Here is a 22,995-nt window from a genome sequence, read left to right as displayed (position 1 = left end):
GGCAGGGGGCGGGGCCTAGCCAGGCGGGAAGGGGCAGTGTGTGTGTGGGGGGGGGGGGGGAAGCCTTCAATAACAAGGGAGGGGCGGGGCTCTGCTGTCTCTCGGGGTCGTCCTCGCTCCGCCCCGGAGGTGAGGAGCGGATATCATCTCCTCACCTGGGATGGATGAAGTGGGGACCCCCTCCCCCGGAGATGAGGATGCAACTCCTGGGCTAGGGTGAATCCTCCTGCACGTGTCATCTGGGGGTGTGGGGGGGGGCGCATCCATGCATCCCCATCTGTTTCCCTTCTCCATCTCCCAGAAGGTGCGAGATGCTGAAAAGGGGGGCCCCACCTACCTCCTCCTGCCCCCGCAGATACCCAATCCAGGCCAACCCTTCCCGCATCACACCCACTTGGCCCGTGTCGTTCCCACGGACCCCTCTCCCCCCCCCCCTTTGCGTGCAAACAACCCTTGCACAAATATCTCCAAAAACAGGCGCACCTGCCCAGAAAAGGCCCACCCAGCCCGCAAGGCGGTGTGCACACTCGCAGAAATCCCTTTAAGCCACATCCAGGGTTTCATTGTCAATCATGTGAATGACAGAATGGAAACAGACACGTCAATAAATCAAGTCTAGAAACAGTTCCAATGTTGTCTATCACAACCCCTTATCCTCCCGAGGCTCTGATGCTCAAGCCCTAAGCATTTTTGGTCTTGGAAATAAGGCCAATTCCTCACCGGAAGTGTTGTAGCCCTGAAGCCAGGGCATTTGAGTTTGGCTCAGCTGGGGAAGGTCTCAGTGTGCAGTCTGTAGCTCCCATCTTCCTGCCTTAGCCTCCTGGGTGCTGGGACTACAGGCAACCATCACCACACCCCACCATAACTGCCTTTTGAGCTTCCAAAGAGCCTCAATGAGGTGAGAGTTCAAGCTGGGGGAGAAGCATGTGATAGGGAAGGGGGGATTTCCTATAATACCCTGTCTCAAAATATTAAATTCCTGCTATGTGTAAATTCTATTGTTTTATGTCTATAGGACAATGCTTGTAAAACTGTCATGTGAACACTTGTCTCCCAAATCCTGTTAAATTACAGGTTATGATTTCTTTTTTTTTTTGGTCGGTCGTGGGGCTTGAACTCTGGGCCTGGGCGCTGTCCCTCAGCTCTTCAGCTCAAGGCGAGCGCTCTACTAGGATTACAGGCGTGAGCCACCAGCGCCCGGCAGGTTATGATTTCTTTAAATCTAGCTGGGGTGCAGTCCCAGAACTCATAGTTTTGACAGACTCTCAGATGACACAAATGCTATTGCTTAGCTTCATGAAGTCTAATAGAGAAAATAATGAACACACGTTCTTAAAAGTGTGGTTAAAAATATTAAGTGCAAGCTGGGTGCTAGTGGCTCACGCCTGTAATCCTAGCTACTCAGGAGGCTGAGATCTGAGGATCACAGTTCAAAGCCAGCCCAGGCACTAAAGTCTGTGAGACTCTTCTCTCCAATAAACCACCCAGAAAACTGGAGATGGCACTGTGGCTCAAGTGGTAGAGCGCTTGCCTTGAGCTGAAGAACTGAGAGACAGCGCCCAGGCCCAGAGTCCAAGCCCCACAACCGACTATATATGTATGTGTGTGTGTGTGTGTGTGTGTGTGTGTGTGTGTGTAATATATAATATATAATAATATGTATAATATATATTAAATGCTGTAAACCTGGTCAAAGGAATGACACATAGCTGAAGGCTGGTATAGTTAATCCGTGTATAAGGGTCTCCACAACTCCAGTTGTGGAGGGCTAGGAAGGGCACTGACCAGGAGTCAACAGCTATGGGTTCTGGTAAGATATTTGGACAAGAATTCAATGGCACTGATCTTTCCTGGAAATGGTTGGTAATGGTATGGCGATTATGGGATATGATGAATTTGAACTAGCTTTTCAAACTGTAAAATGTTCAGCCAGGCGTCCCAGTCACAGAAGAAGCAGAGATCAGAAGAATCACAATTCAAAGTCCACAAGTCCACTCTAAGCAAAAGGCAAAAGAACCTCTCTGAAAAATAACTAAAGAAAAAAAAGGAATAGGAGCATGGCTGAAGTGGCATGATTGAGGCCCTCCGTTCAAAGCCCTGTACCACAAAAACAACAAGCCAACACAAATCTGTAAAAATGGTTACGTGGAAAGGTGTCACATGGCTAGAAAGTAGGATAGAGTTAGGTGGTAACTGTTGAGAGGAATGGGACCAACCAAGTTGCAGGCTTCATGAAGAAGGTACACTTGAGCTGTGTAGCACTTGGACAAATGAAGCAAAGGGATGAAGAGTCATTCCAAGCTAGGAGATTAGCATGAGCGGAACAAAGGCGCAGAGATAGGAAGCTATACAGCAGAGGAAGGAGTGCATTCATGGTGGGGACAATGGTAATATTTCTCTTACTGCAACCAGTTGCTTTTTTTCTTTTTCTTTCTTTTTTTGGGGGGGTCTGGTCATAGGGCCTGAACTCTGGGCCTGGGCGCTGTCCCTCAGCTCTTCAGCTCAAGGCTAGCGCTCTAGCTCTTGAGCCACAACGCCACTTCCAGCTCTTTTCTTTTTGCTTATGTGGTGCTGAGGAATCGAACCAAGGGCCTCAGGCATGCAAGGCAAGCACTCTACCACTGAGCCACCTTCCCAGCCCCGCAACCAGTTGCTTTTACCACCAACCTTCATTTTTTTCTTCTTACTGTAAAGAGGAAAAGGAAATATTTTTCCAAGTCATATCCTTGTTAAGAATAGGAGAAGGAAGGAAAAAAGAAGGAAGGAAAGATGGAAGAAAGGAGGAAGGAAGAAAGGAAAAGAAAGAGAGGGACAAGAGAGGGAGGACCTATAGTTACATGTTACTAGAAAGATGGGAGAGGGGGCTGGGAAGGTGGCTCAGTGGTAGAGTGTTTGCCTTGCATGCCTGAGGCTCTGAGTTCGATTCCTTAGCACCACATAAGCAAAAAGAAAAAAGCAGGAAGTGGTGTTATGGCTCAAGTGGTAGAGCGCTAGCCTTGAGCTGAAGAGCTGAGGGACAGCGCCCAGGCCCAGAGTTCAGGCCCCACAACCGGATCGAAAAAGAAAAATGGGAGAGTGAATTTTCTTTTTTTGGTGGGCTCACAGACAAGTTCTATTTAATATGAAAATGGCATGATTCATTATTTAAATATGCAATTAATATATACAATTCTAAAGCAAACCTGGCCACTTCATTCATTTGTAGACTCACCCCAGAACCAGGCATTTGGTGTCACTGTAATTCCAGGTACCCAGAAGCTGGAGATCTGTGAGTCTGAGGCCAACCTTGTTAACACAGTGAGACCCTGACTAAGAAAAGCAAACTAAACAAACAAACAGACCTTCAGTTTAAATATTTATGGAGAGGCCGTGTGCTTGGAACACAAACTTGAAGACTCAGTCAGTCCTGATTACAATCCACTTGATTTTTCAAACTTTGGTGGTTTGTGACTTAAATTAGATTTCGGCCATAAGAACGGGGGGGGGGGGGGGGGGGGGGGAGGTGGGTGAATAGAGGGTTCCCAGATGGACAGAAAAATCAACTTGGCCTTCTGTTCTCCAATTCAAGCTGCTCTCCTGATTTCCCAACCTGAAAAGTCAAATAACAGAATTGCTTTGTAAAAGGAGCCCAGAAAAAGGTTTTAATGGATACAATAAAGAATTTTTGCCCCGTTTGGCTACTCCAAACTGTCCCCACCCTCCCTAGCTAAATGGAAGGTGGCGTGTGTGTGTGTGTGTGTGTGTGTGTGTGTGTACTTTTCCCCATAATGAGAGATTGCCTACCCAAGGGAAAATCTGTCACCTCGAATTCTGTTCTTATTACATCATTCTGGAGGGCGTGTGTGTGTGTGTGTGGGGGGGGGATAGACTATTTATGTTTTATGCAAGAAGTACAGGAATACATTCACATCTATGTACATAAACATCTGTTTGCACAAGGACTGTCAAGGCAAATATATCCCAGCAATTGGCAATCATTGGTGGCATGAGAAAGATCCTTTTCACTACCGCGTGTGCAGATAGTCTATTGAAAAATGGATGACACAATTTTAAATAATGCATGAAGAAGCTGGGGGGGGGAGCGAGGAAGGGAACCCCACCAAGTCGGGGCGGGGCGGGGGGGGGGGGTCGGGGGAGCTCATTGGGGTGGAACGATTTGGACACTGACTTTGAGTCAGGAAGGGAGAAGCTGATCCGAAGCCACATCCAGAGCCTGGAAAGGAATGACAGGAGGAGGCGATCTTTTCTTCTCCGCAGGGGAAAGCAGAGCGGCAGTTCTTTTCATCAGAGACCGGCTTCCAGTTTATCTAGACAGGAAGAGGAGGGGAAAAGGGGAAAAAAAAAAAAGAAGGCGAACCCCTTGCCGTGCCATTGTTCCCACAATGCCGTGACTCGGATTCGAACCGAGGTTGCTGCGGCCACAACGCAGAGTACTAACCACTATACGATCACGGCGAGCTACCGGGGACCTGTGAGGCGAGCCTTCCGAAAGTCCTCTTCAACACTCATAGGCCGGCCCACTGGCTACGTCACCGCCTGACTAACCAACGGGGTGGGGACGCGGACGGTGGGGAGTGCGCAGGCGCATTACACTCTTAGCCCGTTGGCTCGGGTGGTTCTTGTTTTGGTTCTTTTTTTTTTTTTTTTTGGTCCAGAGAAGCTGAGGATGACGCTACTGGGAAGTTGGGGTGGGGTTGGGGGGGTGGGGGAGAGGCGGGGAGGAGGGTGGTGCTGGCGATCCTCATGGCTTCCCGGTGAAGGGGGTGGGGGGGGTGGTGGCGGGGCTCAGACCCATCTCTCCCGGGTGCCTTGAAGAGGCTTCCAGAGGCCTGCAGGGGGCGATCCTCACCGGGGTGTGTGTGTGTGTGTGTGTGCGGGGGGTCGGGGTGGGGTGAAGGGGGGTGAAGGGGGGGGAGGCCTCCTGGTGGCTTGATTTCCCCGCAGCAGGGACCCATCGAGGCCTTGCGGAGCGAGTGGACGTTCCCCTCCGGACCCAGATCGGTTACTAGACCGAAGTCAGCCTCTCTGCCTCCTCGGCCCCGGCACCCAGTCCTTGCGGCCTCTCGGACTCCCTGATGCCGATGCCCACCCCCCGATCCGAAGCCCGGGAATGCTCACCTCCCTGCAGCCAGCAGGGACCCCACACACACACACACACCCGCCACGGATTTTGTTTCTCCCCCTTCTGGTCCACCTGCTCGCACCCACCCCACCGAGCACCTTTGGGCCGAGGACCCAATCCAATAGGCGATGACTACGAAACGGAGGATGCGCCCACGGTCTCTGACACATGAATTGAGGGTCCCCATGGAAGTCTTCCTTCAGCGTCTTCAGCCCCCAATGAGCCCCTCCGGGGACACCGGGGGGGGGGGTGGGCTCTGGATGAACACGATCAGATCGCTGCTGTCACTCCCTAGAGTCGCAGGACATCCAACAAGCTCTGCTAGCTCATTTCTCCGCTTCCCACTCCCCAGGTACTTGCATTCAATCAACAGGTACTTGAGAAGCGCCTGGGAAGGCCCGGGCCCCGGGGGGGGGGGGGGCCTTATAGCAGTGGGGGGCCTTTATAAAGAAGATTTAGGGAGAAACGCTCAGAAAGAGGAATTACTACACCACCTTGTCCACACTCCCTGCAAGCCTCTGCATATTACATTATCCCGTTTCCCCCCCACTATCATTTTATATTTTTTATTAGCATACATTATTAAGGGAGGGGGAGGGGTTGTGAAATTTCCATACAAGATATCCCAATCCATCGACCCCCTCCACCACTTTCCCCTCTGCCCCCCAGCCCCTCTCCAGAAACAATTCCAACAGGTTTCAGACAAGCATCTAAAACTGCAATGATGTTTCCTCTCTCCATTCCCCCTCCTCTCCATAACCGACCTCTCCCCCCCCAGCCTGTTTTAATCTCCTGACATGCATTTGTTATTTTAAAGTGCATATTCCTTGCACAAAGGGGTTTCATCATATTCTGCTTTTTTAAGAGGTACCTTCCAGGAGCCTTCCTTCCAGGAGCCTCCTCTTCCAGAACGATCTGGAATCCACGCCAGGGCGTTTGGGTGGAAATCTGCGAGACGATGTCCTTTCACATTTTAGCCTGGCGAGTTCCCGGTGCTTTTGTCTCCCGAAACGTCCCCCAGTCGCTTAGGAACCAGGAAGCCCAAATCCTTGGGTAGTCCAGTTGTGAATCAACTTTATCCTGCGACAAGGGAACGGGATCCATTTTCCTGTAGGTTACGATGGAGGGTTTAAAAAGAAAAAAAAAAAAAATGGAGGAAATGGACAAAACGCTGGCCCCTTGCCGTGCCATTGTTCTCACAATGCCGTGACTCGGATTCGAACCGAGGTTGCTGCGGCCACAACGCAGAGTACTAACCACTATACGATCACGGCGAGCTACCGGGAACCCGGAGCCAAACGGCCTCCCTTAGTCTCTTCTCTGTCAAAAGTCCCGCCCCCTTTTGACGTCATCACCCCGTCCCGGCTAGTTCCCGCCTATCAGCAACCTCGCCGCCGCGCCGGCAGCCGCCGAAGCTGGCGCGCTTTCTCCTCAGCTTTCGGGGCGGACTCGGAGCTCGCGAGACACTTCCTCCCCCTCACCCCCCTGCTTCTCTAAGATAGCGTTTGTTTTTTTGGGGGGTGGTGGTGGTGCTGTGGTCAGAATTCCTTTTCGTAGCATGTTGAGAGAGAACGACGAGTCCCTCCCGCTCCCCTCGGCGACCCCGGGCTCTCCACACGTCACGGTGGGCCCGGCGTCGTCGGCGTCCCGGCGTCGGCCGAGCGCTCCCACGTCTCCCCCCCCCCATCGGCGGTGTACGCGGGTCTCCCAGGCAGAGCCTGGCGCTGTCTCCCCCCCCCCCCCGGGGGGTGTGTGGAAGGGGTCAGCTGGCGCTCCCTCCGTGGAAAGTTCGAGAAAGACCGGACGGCGGCTCTCCACACCTCAAGGACGGCCCTTGGCGCCCGGCAGGCCGTGGCGTCCCGGTAGCTCGCCGTGATCGTATAGTGGTTAGTACTCTGCGTTGTGGCCGCAGCAACCTCGGTTCGAATCCGAGTCACGGCATTGTGGGAACAATGGCACGGCAGAGGGTCGCCTTTCCTTTTAGGGGGTTCCCCCCCCAGTTCCCGGGGTCATCAACCCCGAGAAGCTGTGGTTGGTTGGCCCATTGGGCTTAGGTCAGGGCCGACGTTTTTGTTTTTTTTTTTTCCCCTTTCCTAGCCTTTAAATGAAAATTTAACTAGAAAAATGCTCGGAAGCGGGAAGAAGAAGAACGACTCCGGGACGCGATGTTTTCCTTGGATGTGATTTTCTTTAGGTGGCCAGTTTATTGTGCTGATGGTTTTCTCCCTGCTGTCTTACATCCTTCGTGCTTTTGTTAATGCAAAGACACATTTCCCTGTAAGGGCACTCAGTGGTTTGTCTTATGTAAAAACTAGTGGGTCTGCTCACCAACTAGCCAACCCCTTCCGTCCCAATAGGTGAATATCTTTTTGTTTTGTTTTTCCAGTCTGGTAGGATGATGGTGTAGTTGTACAAAGGGGTGACAATTCCGTAAGTCCAGTTACGAGTTCAGTGCTGCTTGGACCCTGTCACCCCCTTCCCTCGTTTTCCTCCATTTCTTCCCTCTTGTCCCTCCTCTCAAGTTATTTAGGAATGTCTTATTTTTTGTATATATTATATCTATATTTCATATATTTTATTATGCATAATATATATTATATTTTTTATATATTCTGGGAGCTACTACTCTGTCTTCATTTGGTACCCATCAATGGTCAAGCCGTGTAGTGGTTTCTGTGAAACGTCTCGTTAACGTTTGGTGGTCCAGGTGTTCTAGTAGTAAGGTGCAAGCTTTTGATTAAGGGTTAGAAGAAGTCAGATTAGACAATGCACTGAGCCATGTTTGGTCTAGATCTTGAGACAACTAAAAATATGACCAGATGTAATGAAAGTATTAGTTCTTTTCGCCACTATGAAGGATGCCCCAGAAATGATATTCACTTTCTCTTTGAGGCTTTTTATCTCCTACTCTAGGCTTAAAAAGCAAACTTGTTTTATCTGCACTTTAAGAATGAAACTCAATACGTTCAACACATTAGCATGAGGCAGAATGGAAGTGAGCTTTGGAGTTGGTTCTCTTGTGTTTGGTTGTGGCTTTGTCAGCACGGAGGAAGGAATGAATGAAAGAGCGATCTAGAAATAAACCTCTGCCTCTGCAGCGACTCCTCCTGGTCCTGCGGTGGCAAAGCAGGTTGGGGAGCATTTGTGAGAGACGGGCATTCGATGGGGTTGTGCTTTTACTCACAATCCATCAACAAATACTGAACAGGATGTTAAAAAACAAGACACCGCTGCAGTGTTCCTGGGTTTCTCAGTACCCAGTTCCCTCGATTTGATGAATTTAAAGCCACACAACAGGATAGCTCACATCATGGAATGTTCTGAGTAGAAAAGAATAAGGAAAGGTGAACCTGAGATTTTGGCTGTTATAATCATCTAGAAAATGAACATCACCAACAAAAGCGAACATAAACCAGCCAATAGGAACATGATATCTTTATACCTCAAATCCCTCACCAAATAACTTCACCAAGTTTTTACTATGTGGGCTGAATTTAGGTGACAAGGTAGGAAACAAAGTCTCTTGCTCATTCCCAGTGGCCCTGCCCCCATGTCCTTGCTGTGCTTGCTTGCAAGCGCTTCTGTACTCTGTGCTATGAGTTCACCCAAGAGCCTAGGAGTGGGGGAAAGTATTGAGTTGTCATTATGCTTATTACTAATAAACACAAGAAAACAAAAGCCACCAACTACTATCTGATGTAACCTACTGGTTATCTATATCCTAAGCCAGGAAAACTGAACCGAGAGTTGCACTGTGACTTAGATATAGGGAGAGTAACAGGATAGGAGGTGATTTCCTGTACTTCCCACTGCTGATTTTTTTTGGCCTGGAGATGGATGAATGCAGCTATCAAAATTTCATAACAACCTGATTTAAGGTCACTCTGCCAGTTTCCCTTACTGATTTGAAGCCTACAAAGTAGACTTCGGTACTGATTTGACAGCCCATTAGGCTTTCCTGCAGGGAAAAGCTCTGCTTTGCTCAAGCTTTTGCATTGTTGACACTTATTCTTTAAATGTGATATTTTGGTTCAGATTCGTGTGTGTGTGTGTGTGTGTCTGTGTGTGTGTGTGTGTCTGTGTGTCTGTGTCTGGTGCTAGGCCTGGGCACTATCCCTGAACTCTTTTTTTCTTTTAGATTTTCTTTAAATTGAGTTTTATTTCATTTAATTTATGTTTTCTTCATCACCAGTACCTATGGCACAATAAAGATAAAACTATAAAGGTACAAAATATCAGCATGTGTTTGACAATGACAGTCACAATTTTTGGTGTGTTTCACTACATATCTCATTTTTCTTTTTTTTTTTTTTTTTTTTGAGTCCGATCGTGGGGCCTGAACTCTGGGCCTGAGCACTTTCCCAGCCCCTTCTTTTTCTTTTCTTTTTTTTTAAACAAAATTAATAGTATAATTTAAGAATCAGATCAGAGCTTGATCACTGTCAACCAGATTTCACCTTGGTGATGCTGGACACATTCAAACATTGAATTTGTATAAAATTTAATTTGTACACAATTTACTCTGTTGGGGTAGGAATTGAATGAAACACTTCAATTTTTTTTTTTCTCGATGCAGGGTCTTGCGATGGAACCTGGCATGGCCTTAAACTGGTTATCCTCCTGCCTCTGAGGGCTGGAATTATAAATGTGAACCACCACACTTGGCTCATGCCTTTCCATCTTTAACAGTAATTTTTATATTATTCCCTAGAATATCTGCACACTTTTCAAAGTACTGATCTACTTAGAAAAATGATATATACCAAGATGAGAAATCCATGAAGAGCATGGTTTCTACATGTATTTCTCTGTAAGGAATGTGCTGAATTTTCTGCATAAGATAAATTCTGTTCCTTAATACCAACAAATACCTTCATAAGAAAGTTACTAAGTGTAAGAAAAAAACATTCCAAAACACATAACCTGGACAGTACAGAAATGAAATATTCGTTGAATAAAAGGATGTGGTAATCTTTCTGTGGAGAAAAAAACATTGAGGAGATTTATATATATTCTGAAAAGTAAACTAGCTTTGAAAAGTAAACTGGCTTTGCCTGTTCTCTGTTCAAACACTTGGTATAGCTATAGACTGAACCAACAAGTTCCTATGTTTTGGAATCAGTCTTCCTGCCAATGAACTACATTCCTAGCCACAGAATATAATTCTTTTTTTTTTTTTTTTTTTGTCGGTCGTGGGGCTTGAACTCTGGGCCTGAGCGCTGTCCCTCAGCTCTTCAGCTCAAGGCGAGCACTCTACCACTTGAGCTACAGCGCCACTTCCGGTTTTCTGGTGGTTTATTGGAGATAGGAGTCTCACGGTCTCTCCTGCCCGGGCTGGCTTTGAACCGCAATCCTCAGATCTCAGCCTCCTGAGTAGCTAGGATTACAGGCGTGAGCCACCAGCGCCCGGCTAGAATATAATTCTTGTATTTAATCTTTTATGCCAAAGTATGTGTATGTATGTCCTAAAAAGTCACAGTGAAAAATATTTGAGAAATATTCAACCACTTATTTGGTTTGGTCCTGAGTATTGAACTCAGGATCAGAGTACTGTCCCTGGGTTGTTTTTTTTTTGTTTGTTTGTTTTGTTTTTTACAAATTTTTTTTTTTGGGTCCAGTCGTGGGCCCTGAACTCTGGGCCTGGGCACTGTCCCTCAGCTCTTCAACTCAAGGCTAGCGCTCTACCACTTGAGCCACAGCGCCACTTCCAGCTTTTTTCTTTTTGCTTATGTGGTGCTGAGGAATCAAACCCAGGGCCTCAGGCATGCAAGGCAAGCGCTCTACCACTGAGCCACCTTCCCAGCCCCTCTCTTGCTTTTAAAACTGTTTTATGAGTGTTGATTCTGGGAATGTGGCTGCCCCCACCCATCACTTCAGCTGGATACTCAAACTCTTTCCCAGGTTTCAGTGCCAAAAAAATGGCAGGCAGTACAAGAATCCTTTACACACACATTGCAGCTCTGTTTCTGGTTTTGGTTGGATTTGTCACTTTCTGCAGGTATCTGGTGTTCACTCTAAGTCACTTTGTTTTTCTTTCTTCTGTCTGGTAGTCTTTGAGGTACAGAAGCAGGTCCCTTCTTTTGCTACATCCTAACTTCCATTAAGGAGTAGCCAAGCTTTGAATTGAAATCTATGGCACTTAGCTATTAATAGGCTGTTGAGCCAGGTGCTGGAAGCTCACTCCTATAATTCTAGCTACTCAGAAGGCTGAGATCTGAGGATCACAGTTCAAAGCCAGCCTGGGCAGAAAAGTCAGTGAGACTCTTATCTCCAATTAACCACCAGAAAACCAGTGCCCTACTACTAGAGCCACAGTGCCACTTACAGCTTTTTTCTGCTTATGTGGTGCTGAAGAATTGAACCCAGGGCCTCATACATGCAAGGCAAACAACTCTACCACTGAGCCAACATCCCAGCCCTCACGGGTATTTTAAGGTACAGGTTCCAACAATTACAAGAATATTTTAAGCAACATGTTAGCAAAATCTGAATTGGAATAAATTCGAGCTGTACAGTAGGTGCCTAGGGAGGAGGCTACAGTTCCACTAGGAGGCGCTGTAAAAGACTAACACAAAAGGAAAAGGAGCTAACATGAGAGAGTTCCATCCTGCTGGGCACTGGTGGTTCAAGCCTGTAATTCTATCTCAGGAGGTTGAGATCTGAGGATTTTGGTTCAAAGCCAGCCTGGAAAGAAAAGTCCATGAGACACTTATCTCTAATAAAATACTCAGAGAAAGTCAGAAGCAGCACCATGGCTCAAGTGGTAGAGTGCTAGCTTTGAGCACAAAGGGACAGCAAGCGCCAAGGCCCTGAGTTCACACACCAGGACCAGGGGGGAAAAAAAGGCCGCCTTTCCTTCCACCTACTTATCCATCTATCCATACATTCACTCCAGTCCTTTTGCTTTTCTTTCATGTAGGACTTACTGCTTTCTCCATAATCCTCCTATTCTTGCCTCCCAGGCAGCTGTAATTATAAGCATGCATATTGTCTCTGAAAAGGAAATTTATTGCAATGTTTTATTTATATATAAATCATATTTGAAATTTTTGTAGTAATAAATGAATAGCTATTTTGGCAGAGGAAATACTAGCAATTTTCAGTGAAAATTGAAAAAGTTGTTGAATCTGTTCTAAATGATTTAGGGGTCTGGTTAGCAGTAAAGGCTTAGCCACTAGACACCAAGCTATCTTGTATTTTTTACAGAGCAAAATATAGAGTCACTACTCTCCCCCAAACAACAAAGGCCCAACATTTTAATGAGGTAGAAGGTTAAGCATACACAGAAAATAAATCAGATAATAAGCTTTAAAGAAATAATCTTGGGCTGGGAAGGTGGCTTAGTGCTAGGGTAGCTTGCCTTGCATGCATGAGGCCCTGGGTTCGATTCCTCAGCACCACATAAGCAGAAAAAGCTGGAAGTGGCGCTGTGGCTCAAGTGGTAGAGTGCTAGCCTTGAGCTGAAGAGCTGAAGGACAGCACCCAGGCCCAGTGTTCAGGCCCCATGACCGACCAAAAAAAAAAAAATCTACTGGCTGGCAAGGTGGCTCAGTGGTAGAGTGCTTGCCTCACATGCGTGAGGCCCTGGGTTCGAGTCCTCAGCACCACTTAAGTAGATAAAGCCAGAAGTGGTGCTGTGGCTCAAGTGGTAGAGCACTAATTAGCCTTGAGCCGAAGAGCTGAGGGACAGTGCCCAGGCCCAGAGTTCAAGCTCCATGACTGATAAACAACAACAAGAAAACACTAGTATTTTCAGTGGTTTCTTTATAACCCCTCATATGCAGTTAGTGGTATACCAAAAGCAAGAATCTTTGGAAAGAGTCTATGGAAAAGACTTTGTGATTAATGTCCAGCATCATGGCTACTCTAAACATTGCATTGATAAATGTATACTTGCCAGTCATTTCTGTTTATGAATACTTCCTGCTCTTAATACTCCTCCCTCTTTCCAGCCAGTTCTAACAGGACTTCCTCCCACCATAGTCTCTTCTTTGTTATTATTATTATCTAAAAATAATGAGAAAGCTTAATAGTACTAATTTTTCATAACAAGCTTTCCATTTATCCTCATCTTCCCTTAGTTGTTCATATTACGTGCATAGAAAAAGGTATCTTGAGTATGCAGATTGATGTCAGCATTCTTGATGTCCAAATGAGCAGTATTGGCTACTGCTTCTATTTAAAATTCTGTTGTGTATTGATTGTGATCTAGAGCTTTAAGGCACTACTTGGGATCTTTTCTTGCTTAGGGTGTTTGCCAGTAACACGACAGATTTGATAAGAAACTATTAGGTTGACTCCTGCTTGCCTTCATTCAGGTCATCTTACAAATCTAATGTTTGGTTGTAGGTTTTTTTTTTCTCCCGGTCTTTTCTTTTTATCATCACTTTTAAAATTTGCATTAATCAGCAGTACAAGGAGTTTCATTTTGATATATCTGTATATTTGTACGGTGTACCTTGATCAGACTCACCCTTTCCTGACTCTCCCTCCTACCTCTTCCCCATTGCAGCCTCTTCTTACTACTGTCTGGACCCTGTCCCTATGTCGCTTATATAACCTATTATATTATTAAGCAAGCTGGACACGAGGACTCTCTTAACTTGAAAGATAATCATTTAGTCATTGAAAATTTTAATCTTAAATGCTTTATAATTGATTATTAACCTTTATGTTTGTGTGCTGTGCTGCCACTGAGTACTTTATTGTAGTTTTCTATCTTTTGATAGATGCAGGCAAATTATCAAGTCATTAAACTTGGTTTTTTAACATTAGCTTCACAGTGTACTTAGACCAGCTCTCTTCCCTAATCTTCTTCCCCCACCCCCCAGCCCTATTTAAATATCTCTTTATCCAGTTCCTTTCAGAGAACCAGCTAACCTGGTATTTGTTGAAGAGTGTTAAAATATTATCCTTGTACCCCAAAGTAACACAGTTATTTTCTTTTTCTTTTTTTTTATTATCTTTAAGTAGTTGTACAAAGAAGTTCCCATTCTACAAAACAGTATATGAATACAAAGTGTCTGACAACATTGTCACCCATCTCTCTTAACCGATCCCTTCTCTCACTTTTTTTTCTTTAATTGAGATTAGGTGATTATATAAATTTCACATATTTCACAGTATTGTGGAATAGTTATACTTAGTTATGAGTCACAAACACACTTTAATTTTCACAAGGCAAATTGTCATTATCATGGTCTATACAGTCTGTGAATTCTATGAGCTTTGACTTTACAAGTTATTTTTTCACATCAGGTGATGTTTACATTTCTTTCCTTTTGCTTAGTCTGGGCTGTTCCCACTTAATTCTATTCCTCCTCCTGGCCTCCCTCTGTTCCATGCATATATCTACCATATTTATGGTCCAGAGCATGGAGTCATTTAGCAATGATATGACAAAATGGGTGGCTTTCTTTTGTTTCTTGAGTCTTGTTTGCCATATCTTCTTGTATTTTGGCAGTGCTGCAGTAAACATGGAGGTGCATGTGTCTTTGTATACTGGTTCCTGTTGCTCAGTGTAGATGCCTAGGAGTGGTATGCCTGGGTCATAAGGGAGGTCTATATTTAGCTTTTGGAGGTATCTCCAGACTATTTTCCAAAATTGTTGTATTAGTATACATTCCCACCAGCAATGCAGTAGGGTTTCTCTTTCTCCACATCCCCTCCAGCATTTGTCATTGGCTTACTTTAGGATGTAGGCCATTCTGATTGGGGTAAGGTGGTATCTCAGTATTGTTTTTATTTGCATTTCCTTCACAATCAGGGATGGTGAACATTTCCTCATGTGTTTCTTTGCTATTTTTATCTCTTCTTCTGAGAAGTCTCTCTTTAGTTCCCTTGCCCATTTCATGATTGGTTTGTTAGATTTGTGAGGGGTTAGTTTCTTGAGTTCCCTGTATATAATGGCTATTAGAACCTTGTCTGATATTTTGCTGGTAAATATTTTTTTCTCAATTAGTAGGCTGTCTTTCTAGTTTGGTTGCTATTTCTTTGTCTGTGCAGAAACTTTTTATTTTAAGGTAGTCCCATTTGTCCAGTCTCTCTCCAATTTGTTGTGACCCTGGGACTCTGTTTAGGAAGTTCCTGCCTGTGTCTATAAGTTCAAGTGTCTTTCCTAGTCTGTCCTGCAGTAGTTTCAGAGTATCAGGTTTGATATTAAGATCTTTAATCCATTTTGAGTTGATGTTAGTTCATGGTGATAGGCTAGGGTCCACTTTGATTTTTCTGCATGTAACACAGTCATTTTAATGGAATTCTCTCGAACCAACCTCTCAGAACTCTCATACAGATGGAAAAAAAAATGATTCTCTGGTACCACCAGGGCTTTGTGGTGTACCTGGGTCTTCAAAGCACACATCATCTAAGACATGGCAAAGAGCAATGAAGTATGGGAAAAGTATGTCTATAAGTGAAGTAAAGCATATAACGCAAGAGTCAGCTTAGACTGTGTCTCTCATTTAACCCTCTGATTATAACACTCCCATATCCCTATACTATTTTATTTACTTAGCCAATCCTGGGGCTTAACCTCAGGGCCTGGGCACTGTCCCTGAGCCTTTGTGTGCTCAAGGCTATCACTTTATCGCTTGAGCCACAGCACACTTCAGCCTTTTCTGAGGAATTGAACCCAGGGCTTCCTGCATGCTAGGCAAGCACTCTACCACTAAGCCACATTTCCAGCCCTATACTGTCTCTTTAGAGTGCAGTTCTCTAACAGTTATTTCCTTCTTCTGTCCAGCTTCCTCACTTGGCACTTTGCCCAAGCTAATCCAAACCCAGCCCTGGTCCCACCATCCTAGTTTACCTTTGGCTCCCACATGAAAAGTAAGATAACCAACCTCCTACGGGAACTTGAAGGTACAAAGTGAAAGGAATATGTTCTTCCTAACTTAGGAACAACATTGAACCTAAATATAGGGATAGAGAAAGAAAGCCACAGAGATAAGAAAAGAAGCAATTATTGAACATGGCTATGTCCCACATGATGTGTTAAAGTCTTTTATTTATTTCATTTAATTAAATGTATTATTTCATTTAATTCCACAGCTTTGTAAAGATGGCAAAGTTCTTTCCCTTTCAAATAGCTTGTCAGGGACCAACAAACACTTGGGTGTGGTTATAGAGGATTGTTGAGTGTGGGTCAGAAAACAGGGCATAGAATGCTGAGAACGACATATGAGAAAGACATATGTCCTCTCTCACATGTGGCACCCATATCTGAAAACAAAAGGAGATGAGTATAAAATTCAGGGAATGCTTAGTGGTAGGAATCTGTGGGAGGAGGAAGGTGAAAGGAGAGAGAAAAGGCTGGGGAATGAAAATACTTGGTGGGCATGTGTGAAAAAAGCAATAATCAAATTTATTAAAAGTATTTTTTAAATTTTTATTTAATTTTTTTTTTGTCAGTCACGAGGCTTGAACTCTGGCCTCTGTCCCTCAGCTCTTCAGCTCAAGGCAAGCACTCTGGCCTCTGTCCCTCAGCTCTTCAGCTCAAGGCAAGCACTCTATCGCTTGAGCCACAACACCACTTCTGGTTTTCTGGTGGTTAATTGGAGATAAGAGTCTCACAGACTTTCCTGCCCAGGCTGGCTTTGAACTATGATCCTCAGATCTCAGCCTCCTGAGTAGTTAGGATTATAGGCATGAGCCACTGGCACCTGGGTAAAAGTATTTTTTAAAAGGAGGATAAAAGAGGGGCTGGGAAGGTGGCTCAGTGGTAGAGTGCTTGCCTTGCATGCCTGAGGCCCTGGGTTCAATTCCTCAGCACCACATAAGCAAAAAGAAAAAAGCCAGAAGTGGCGCTAGCCTTGAGCTGATGAGCTGAGGGACAGTGCCCAGGCCCAGAGTTCAGGTCCCATGACTGGACCCCCCCCAAAAAAAAAAGAGGATAAAAGAGTAATAGAAGGTAAATTTGATCAAAGTACATTACATGCATATATGGAAATACTACCATGAAGCCCTTTGTATAATTAATATATGCTAATAAAAATGGAGATCCTATTTTCTCCTGCCTGGTTTTACTCTTGTTCTATATCTATGTCTTGCCCGACCCGTCAGATTTCCCTGGACTACTCTGTGTGGCTGGCTCCAGGGTTTTTTTTTTTTGTTTGTTTGTTTTGTTTTTGTTTGTGTTTTGTCAGCTGTGGGGCTTGAACTCTGGGCCTGGATGCTATCCCTCAGCTCTTTAGCTCAAGGCTAGTGCTCTACCACTTGAGCCCACAGCACCACTTCCAGTTTTCTGAATGGTTTATTGGAGATAAGAGTCTCACGCAGGGCTGGGAAGGTGGCTCAGTGGTAGAGCGCTTGCCTTGCATGCCTGAGGCCCTGGGTTCGATTCTTCAGCACCACATAAGCAAAAAGAAAAAAGCCGGCAGTGGCGCTGTGGCTCAAGTGGTAGAGCGCTAGCCTTGAGCTGAAGAGCTGAGGGACAGTGTTCAGGCCCCACAACTGGACCCCTCCCCCCCCCCCAAAAAAAAAAGAGTCTCATGGACTTTCCTGCCCTGCCTGGCTTTGAAACACGATTTTCAGATCTCAGGCTCCTGAGTAGCTAAGATTACAGGCCAGAGCTACCAGTGCCAGGCCTGGCTCCAGTTTTGTCTTTGAGGATGCACTGTTCTAAAACCTCTTTGTTCTTTGTGTTATGTCTATTTTATGGGAAGGAATGAAATAAGTAGAGGGGCTGGAGAGTGAAGGAGAGGATTAAAACGTGTATCCAAACCTGGTGCTGGTGGCTCACATCTGTAATCCTGGCTTCTTGGGAGGCTAAGATGTGAGGATCACGGTTCAAAGCCAGCTCAGGTAAGAAATCTTAGTCTGTGAGACTTTTATCTGTAATTAACCATGGAAATAGTTAATTATAAGTAGAGCTGTGGCTCAAAAGTAGTAGAGCACTAGCCTTGAGCAGAAAATGCTCAGGGACAGTACCCAGGACCTGAGTTTAAGACCTATGACCCTCCAACCGCAAAAGTAGATCCAAGAGATCAGTTTGACCCAAGAAGATTTAGTCTTGTCAGTAAAGGAATTGCCCTTTGATCATTGTCTCAAATGAGATGAAAATTGAATGGGAGAAAGGCTCAGAAAACATCTCCCTGTGGTTTAGTAAGGATGGAGTAATAGATTAGCAGAACTTTTAGAATCTATTCCTAAACTACACTGTATCAAATGCTTTTGGAATGTTGAACACATTTACTTAGAGGCCAGCAGTATAAACCTGTGCAGTTGGCTTTAGCAGGAAGGTTATAAGGCCCATTTAGCTTTGAGAAATTGGCCTCTATACCCACTGATAACAACTTTTTTTTATGACATTTGTTATCTTACCTTGGTACTCAGGTCAGACAGAATTGAACAAGGAAGGGGAGGTAGAATTTCTATGGAGTCAGCAAGATTTCCAAATCTATTTTCTTCCTTAATTGATAAAAAGTTAACAGAATATAGTATTTTCACTTAACATTAATTCAGCCAGTGATAAGAAACTAGAAATTTTCAGTTGTTGATTTTTCCCCCTTTCCTCTAAGTGTAATTTTTCCATTTAATCAATTCCTCAGATCCCCCCTCCTCCCACTTCTCCACAATCGCAAAGTGACCTTATTAGTGTTTCATTAGCAGTCAGGTCAATTTTATAGAGGTAAAGCTGTTTTCTCATTCCAGCTCTACCCTAACAGTATTATTTTGAAATAGGGATACTACATCTAAGAAATGTCATCTTGGCATCTTGATAGAAGTTAATAGAAGATGGAGACTTTCTGAGAACTCTAGAGGTTATAGAGGACATGCTTTGGATTGCAAATATGTCATAAGTTGTTAGGTTCTAGGAAGCTTTTGCTTTCTCTAGATAATTGGGGTCCTGGTTACCCCCTATTGATCCCCTGGATAGCCTGCTTTGCCTGCGTATAACACTTTTATTAGGAATATGTGTCCTTGTCTAGCTTGCTTTGTTTTATATATAACACTTTTGTTAATGCTTGGTCTCCACCCTAATATGTGGTTTTTGCCTTTAAAAGTTTTATGCTCTTTTTTTTTTTTTTTCCAGGCTGCAGGTCTTTGAGACAGGAGTTCACCTGCCGACGCTGTCTCTCCAATAAAGACTCCCAATTCAACCTCTCAAAATATGGCTTCCCTGTTTTCTGGTGACCAAGTTCCTGTACAACAATTTTTGACAAGTTGTTCATCGCTTTTGAGTCCATTTTTATTTATATATAAATAAACCAGATTAGTAGCTGACTAAATTACCTGTGGGAGATATTGTGAGGATGAATTGTGAAAGTGCAGGAAAAAAATCTCTTGAAAGACTATACAATTTTGCAGAAACAGAGGTATTTCTTCCTACCTTTTGACCATATAGCCCAGAAATAGCTCAGAACTGGGGGAGGGAATTTCAGGACATGCAATTGACTGAGCCATAAACTAAATGATGCTGCTGCGAAATCATTTCATTTTTCCTGATCTTTTAAGAGTGTTCATAGATCAAAGTATAAGTGATAAGACAAAAGTACACTGTAAGGTTCAAGATAGCTAAGAGGATTGATTCATCAGGTTATGAGATGAATGTGAAAGAGATGAATGCTAAGGCTTTAACTTAGTTGGTGATTGTGTGTGTGTGTGCGTGTGTGCGTGTGTGTGTGTGTGTGTGTGTGTCTGTGTCTGTGTCTGTGTCTGTATGTGTGTCTGTGTGTGCCTGTGTGTGTCTGTGTTGGTCTCGGGAATTGAACTCAGTGCCTAGGTGCTATCCCTGAGCTTTTTTGCTCAAGGCTAACACTCTACACACAGTGCCACTTCTGGTTTTTTGAGTGGTTAATTGGAGATAAGCATCTCTTGAGGACTTTTCTGCCCGTGCTGCCTTCGAACCGCAATCCTCAGATCTCAGCCTCCTGAGTAGCTAGGATTACAGGTGTGAGCCATTGGCGCCTGGACAGAGTTTTTTTTTGTTTTGTTTTTTGTTTTTTTTGGCCGGGGTTTCCGGTCATGGGGCTGAACTCTGGGCCTGGGCGCTGTCCCTCAGCTCTTCAGCTCAAGGGTAGCGCTCTACCACTTGAGCCACAGCGCCACTTCTGGTTTTTTCCTTTTTGCTTTTGTGGTGCTGAGGAATCAAACCCAGGGTCTCAAGCATGCAAGGCAAGCACTCTACCACTGAGCCACCTTCCCAGCCCCCCCTTCCCCCCTACTTATTTTTTTGAGTGTTTGGTCTCAGTGTGTTGTCTGTCTGGGCACAAGTCTTTTGAGTGCAGAGACTACAGCTATCATTACCAGCCTCTGTTTTTACTTCAAGACTGTAAACTCAGGATTATATTACCAGCTTTCTTGACACATCTATCTTGCCTTAGTGATTCCTAGGTTCTCAATGGCAAACATCTGGTTCATGTTTATGTCTTTAATAGCCAAAACAAAACTTGGTGATAATGAGTACTTAATAAATACTTGAGTGAATTAATAAAAAGAATTCCTATCAGTTGTTTGGCAAAGAGGAAATGTTTTTCCATTACAAAATAAAGTAAGTTCCATGGGCTGGGAAGGTGGCTCAGTGGTAGAGCACTTGCCTTGCATGCCTGAGGCCCTGGGTTCGATTCCTCAGCAGCACATAAGCAAAAAGAAAAAGCCAGAAGTGGCGCTGTGACTCAAGTGGTAGAGCGCTAGCCTTGAGCTGAAGAGCTGAGGGACAGCGCCCCAGCCCAGAGTTCAGGCCCCACGACCGGACCAAAAAATAAAATAAAATAAAATAAAAAGTTTCTGAGTGCAGAGACTTGTTTTACATACTACCATCCATAGGATACTTAAATTGAAACGTGTACTCCTCCCCCTATATATAGTGAGCAAGGTCAGGCTGCCAACCAATGACAGAAGCTCCCATTTACCCTTATGCCTCATGTTCATTCCTTCTGCAGAGCAGAAGGAATCCTACTACAGAGCAGAAGGAATCCTCAATACTGTGGTAAGCCAGGGTATTGGAGGAGAGCAGGAGCCTGATTTGCCATTTTTTAATGTATCATATTTATGTGAAAGAGGTAGTTTTGTGCCTGTACAGGAAGGGTACTAGTTCCATGATAGAATTTGGTTATATATGTTTATTGTAATGATATATTTTCTTGGAGGTGGATAATCTTGGGGATTCAATTCAGAGTTTTGCAGTTAATCAGGCAGGTACCCCACCATTTGAGTCATACCTCCGGCTGGAATGATACTTTAAGTGCTTAAAGCAATCATATATTTTTTTATATTCTTTGTGAAAGAAATTTTCTGCAAAGTAAGGAAGTACCTCCAAATGAATCTGCATTATAAATATGAATGGTCAAGTACTAGGTTTGTTATTTTGATGCCCAAGTGTTTGCTTAAATTTCTGTATTCATTTTGTTTTAAAACTTTAATTGGAATCATTGACATTCATATTGATTACTCTAAATGCAGATTTCTTTTATTTGACTGATGAAGTGTTCTCTGTGATGCTCAGAAAACAATTCTTACTCTCTACATTGTAGTCATGAACTTGAAAGACTGTTTATCCCTATTTTCAGCAACATTATTCTGGAGTTTTCCCCTACCTCTCTTCTTCCTTCTTATTTCCTTCTCAGCAGCACAGCTCAGTGGAGCCTTCACTAGGCAAAAAGGAGCACTGGCCTTATGGTTTTTCCTTTGACTCAGTGGAGAGGTTTTTAGTCCATGTCCTGAGACCCTAGGTAGCCCACTGGTTTATTCCAATTCCCCTTGCCTATAATTTTCTTCTCCTGTCTTCTTTCCTTTTATTAGGGATAGCTATTGATAATAAGAATAGAATTCTCCCTTTCATTATATTAAAATCAGTCCCCAATCTTTCCAGTTCTCTTTCTTAATAAATTCAACTAATTTTCTAAAGAAATTTAGGTTTGTATTTCCAGCTAGTGTTTGGTCCTAAAAATTCTTCTCAGCGCACAAGACCGAGTGGCAAATCTTACCACCCTTGGCCTGAACTTGTTTTTCAGTTGAGGAAAACGAGATGGAGAAAGCAAGTGGAAGAGAGTCCATTGACCCATCTACCCTGGAGCCTGGCTTAGAGAATTCAGGACTAGAGGTCTTGGTAATTTACCAGTTTTGTTTATGCATCTCGTTGTGGGCTGCTCTGTTGCTTCTGTGAGGTCTCTGGCTGCCTTCTTGATCTCCATCAACTCTAGCAGTACTCTATGACTGATTCCATTCTACCTGTGCTTACAGGAGGAAGGAAGAAATCCTGAGGGAACCAAAAAGACTGAAGTAGAGGAACTTAGCTTCAAGGATGACCTGGGGCCTCCCCCTCTTCTGAGGTACAAATGTACTAGAATCCAGTTTAGTTAGGACCTAGGGTCCTGGGGTGGACTGGGTAAGAAGAGATCAAATCTACCCCAGTCTGGGAGAGCTTGTCTAATTGTTGGGATGAACCTATAAACACCTCATATGCACATGCATAGACCTACACTTTATGCGTTTTTTACATAAACCTGTGCCATAAACAAGTTCATCAGTGTTGGTAGGGTTAACAGTAAAAAATAGCAAGAATAGTGATAATAATAGCTAACATTTATTGAGCGCTTTGTCATTAAGTTATTTAATTTTAATCACAGGTATATACTCATTTTAACACTTTAAATAAGAACACTAAGTCTTCACATTTAAATTACCCATATCAATAGAATATTTTTTTGAAATACTCAGATTTAGGGACAGGAGGAATGGCAAACTGGGAGGTGCGAGGAAAAGGTGCTCCAGAGTGGAGGTTCCTCTGATTTCTTCTACTACCCACTTATTATTCAAATATGTATTAGTCAGTCACCACACATGGATAATTTTTTTTCTCTTACTATTGGTTTATAATTTTATCCCGTCATCTTCTAATAAGATACAAATAATCATTTCAAGTTTTTGTACTT

General features: G+C 44.2%; 1 protein-coding gene, 1 long non-coding RNA gene and 3 other non-coding genes across 10 annotated transcripts in view; 2 read left to right on the top strand and 3 right to left on the bottom strand.

Annotated features, from left to right (window-relative positions):
- Window positions 1–3,340: 3,340 nt before the first annotated feature.
- Window positions 3,341–6,984, bottom strand: LOC138830186 (uncharacterized). Of its 5 annotated transcripts, none has more exons than XR_011372905.1 (4): window positions 5,994–6,428; window positions 4,439–5,413; window positions 4,169–4,307; window positions 3,341–3,589 (listed from the first exon to the last, which is right to left on the bottom strand). It is a non-coding gene; the product is annotated as an uncharacterized lncRNA (long non-coding RNA). The 5 variants fall into 5 exon arrangements; XR_011372903.1 differs by adding an exon at window positions 6,943–6,984 and having other exon boundaries at window positions 3,342–3,589; window positions 4,169–5,413; window positions 5,994–6,230; XR_011372902.1 differs by having other exon boundaries at window positions 3,342–3,589; window positions 4,169–5,413; window positions 5,994–6,230; window positions 6,380–6,436.
- Trnah-gug (transfer RNA histidin (anticodon GUG)) lies at window positions 4,384–4,455 on the bottom strand. The gene has a single exon. It is a non-coding gene; the product is annotated as a tRNA-His (tRNA).
- On the bottom strand, window positions 6,325–6,396 carry Trnah-gug (transfer RNA histidin (anticodon GUG)). The gene has a single exon. It is a non-coding gene; the product is annotated as a tRNA-His (tRNA).
- Window positions 6,559–22,995, top strand: part of Slc28a2 (solute carrier family 28 member 2) — a 34,233-nt gene continuing 17,796 nt past the window's right edge. The window contains exons 1-3 of one of the 2 annotated variants that reach the window (XM_070026640.1): window positions 6,559–7,008; window positions 22,075–22,169; window positions 22,304–22,392. In XM_070026640.1, the coding sequence (XP_069882741.1) occupies window positions 22,089–22,169; window positions 22,304–22,392 (170 nt within the window). In that variant the 5' untranslated portion in view covers window positions 6,559–7,008; window positions 22,075–22,088. Of the gene's footprint in view, window positions 7,009–20,736; window positions 21,051–22,074; window positions 22,170–22,303; window positions 22,393–22,995 lie in introns of those variants that run through there. The other variant, XM_070026639.1, reaches the window with a different exon arrangement.
- Trnah-gug (transfer RNA histidin (anticodon GUG)) lies at window positions 6,992–7,063 on the top strand. Its single transcript has one exon. It is a non-coding gene; the product is annotated as a tRNA-His (tRNA).

The sequence above is a fragment of the Dipodomys merriami genome, unplaced genomic scaffold (assembly GCF_024711535.1).
Source record: "Dipodomys merriami isolate MVZ:Mamm:240054 unplaced genomic scaffold, mDipMer1.0.p SCAF_185, whole genome shotgun sequence".
NCBI classification, from domain to species: Eukaryota; Metazoa; Chordata; class Mammalia; order Rodentia; family Heteromyidae; genus Dipodomys; species Dipodomys merriami.
The sequence above is the reverse complement of the archived record's forward strand: the minus strand, read 5'-3'. Positions and strand labels throughout refer to the sequence as shown.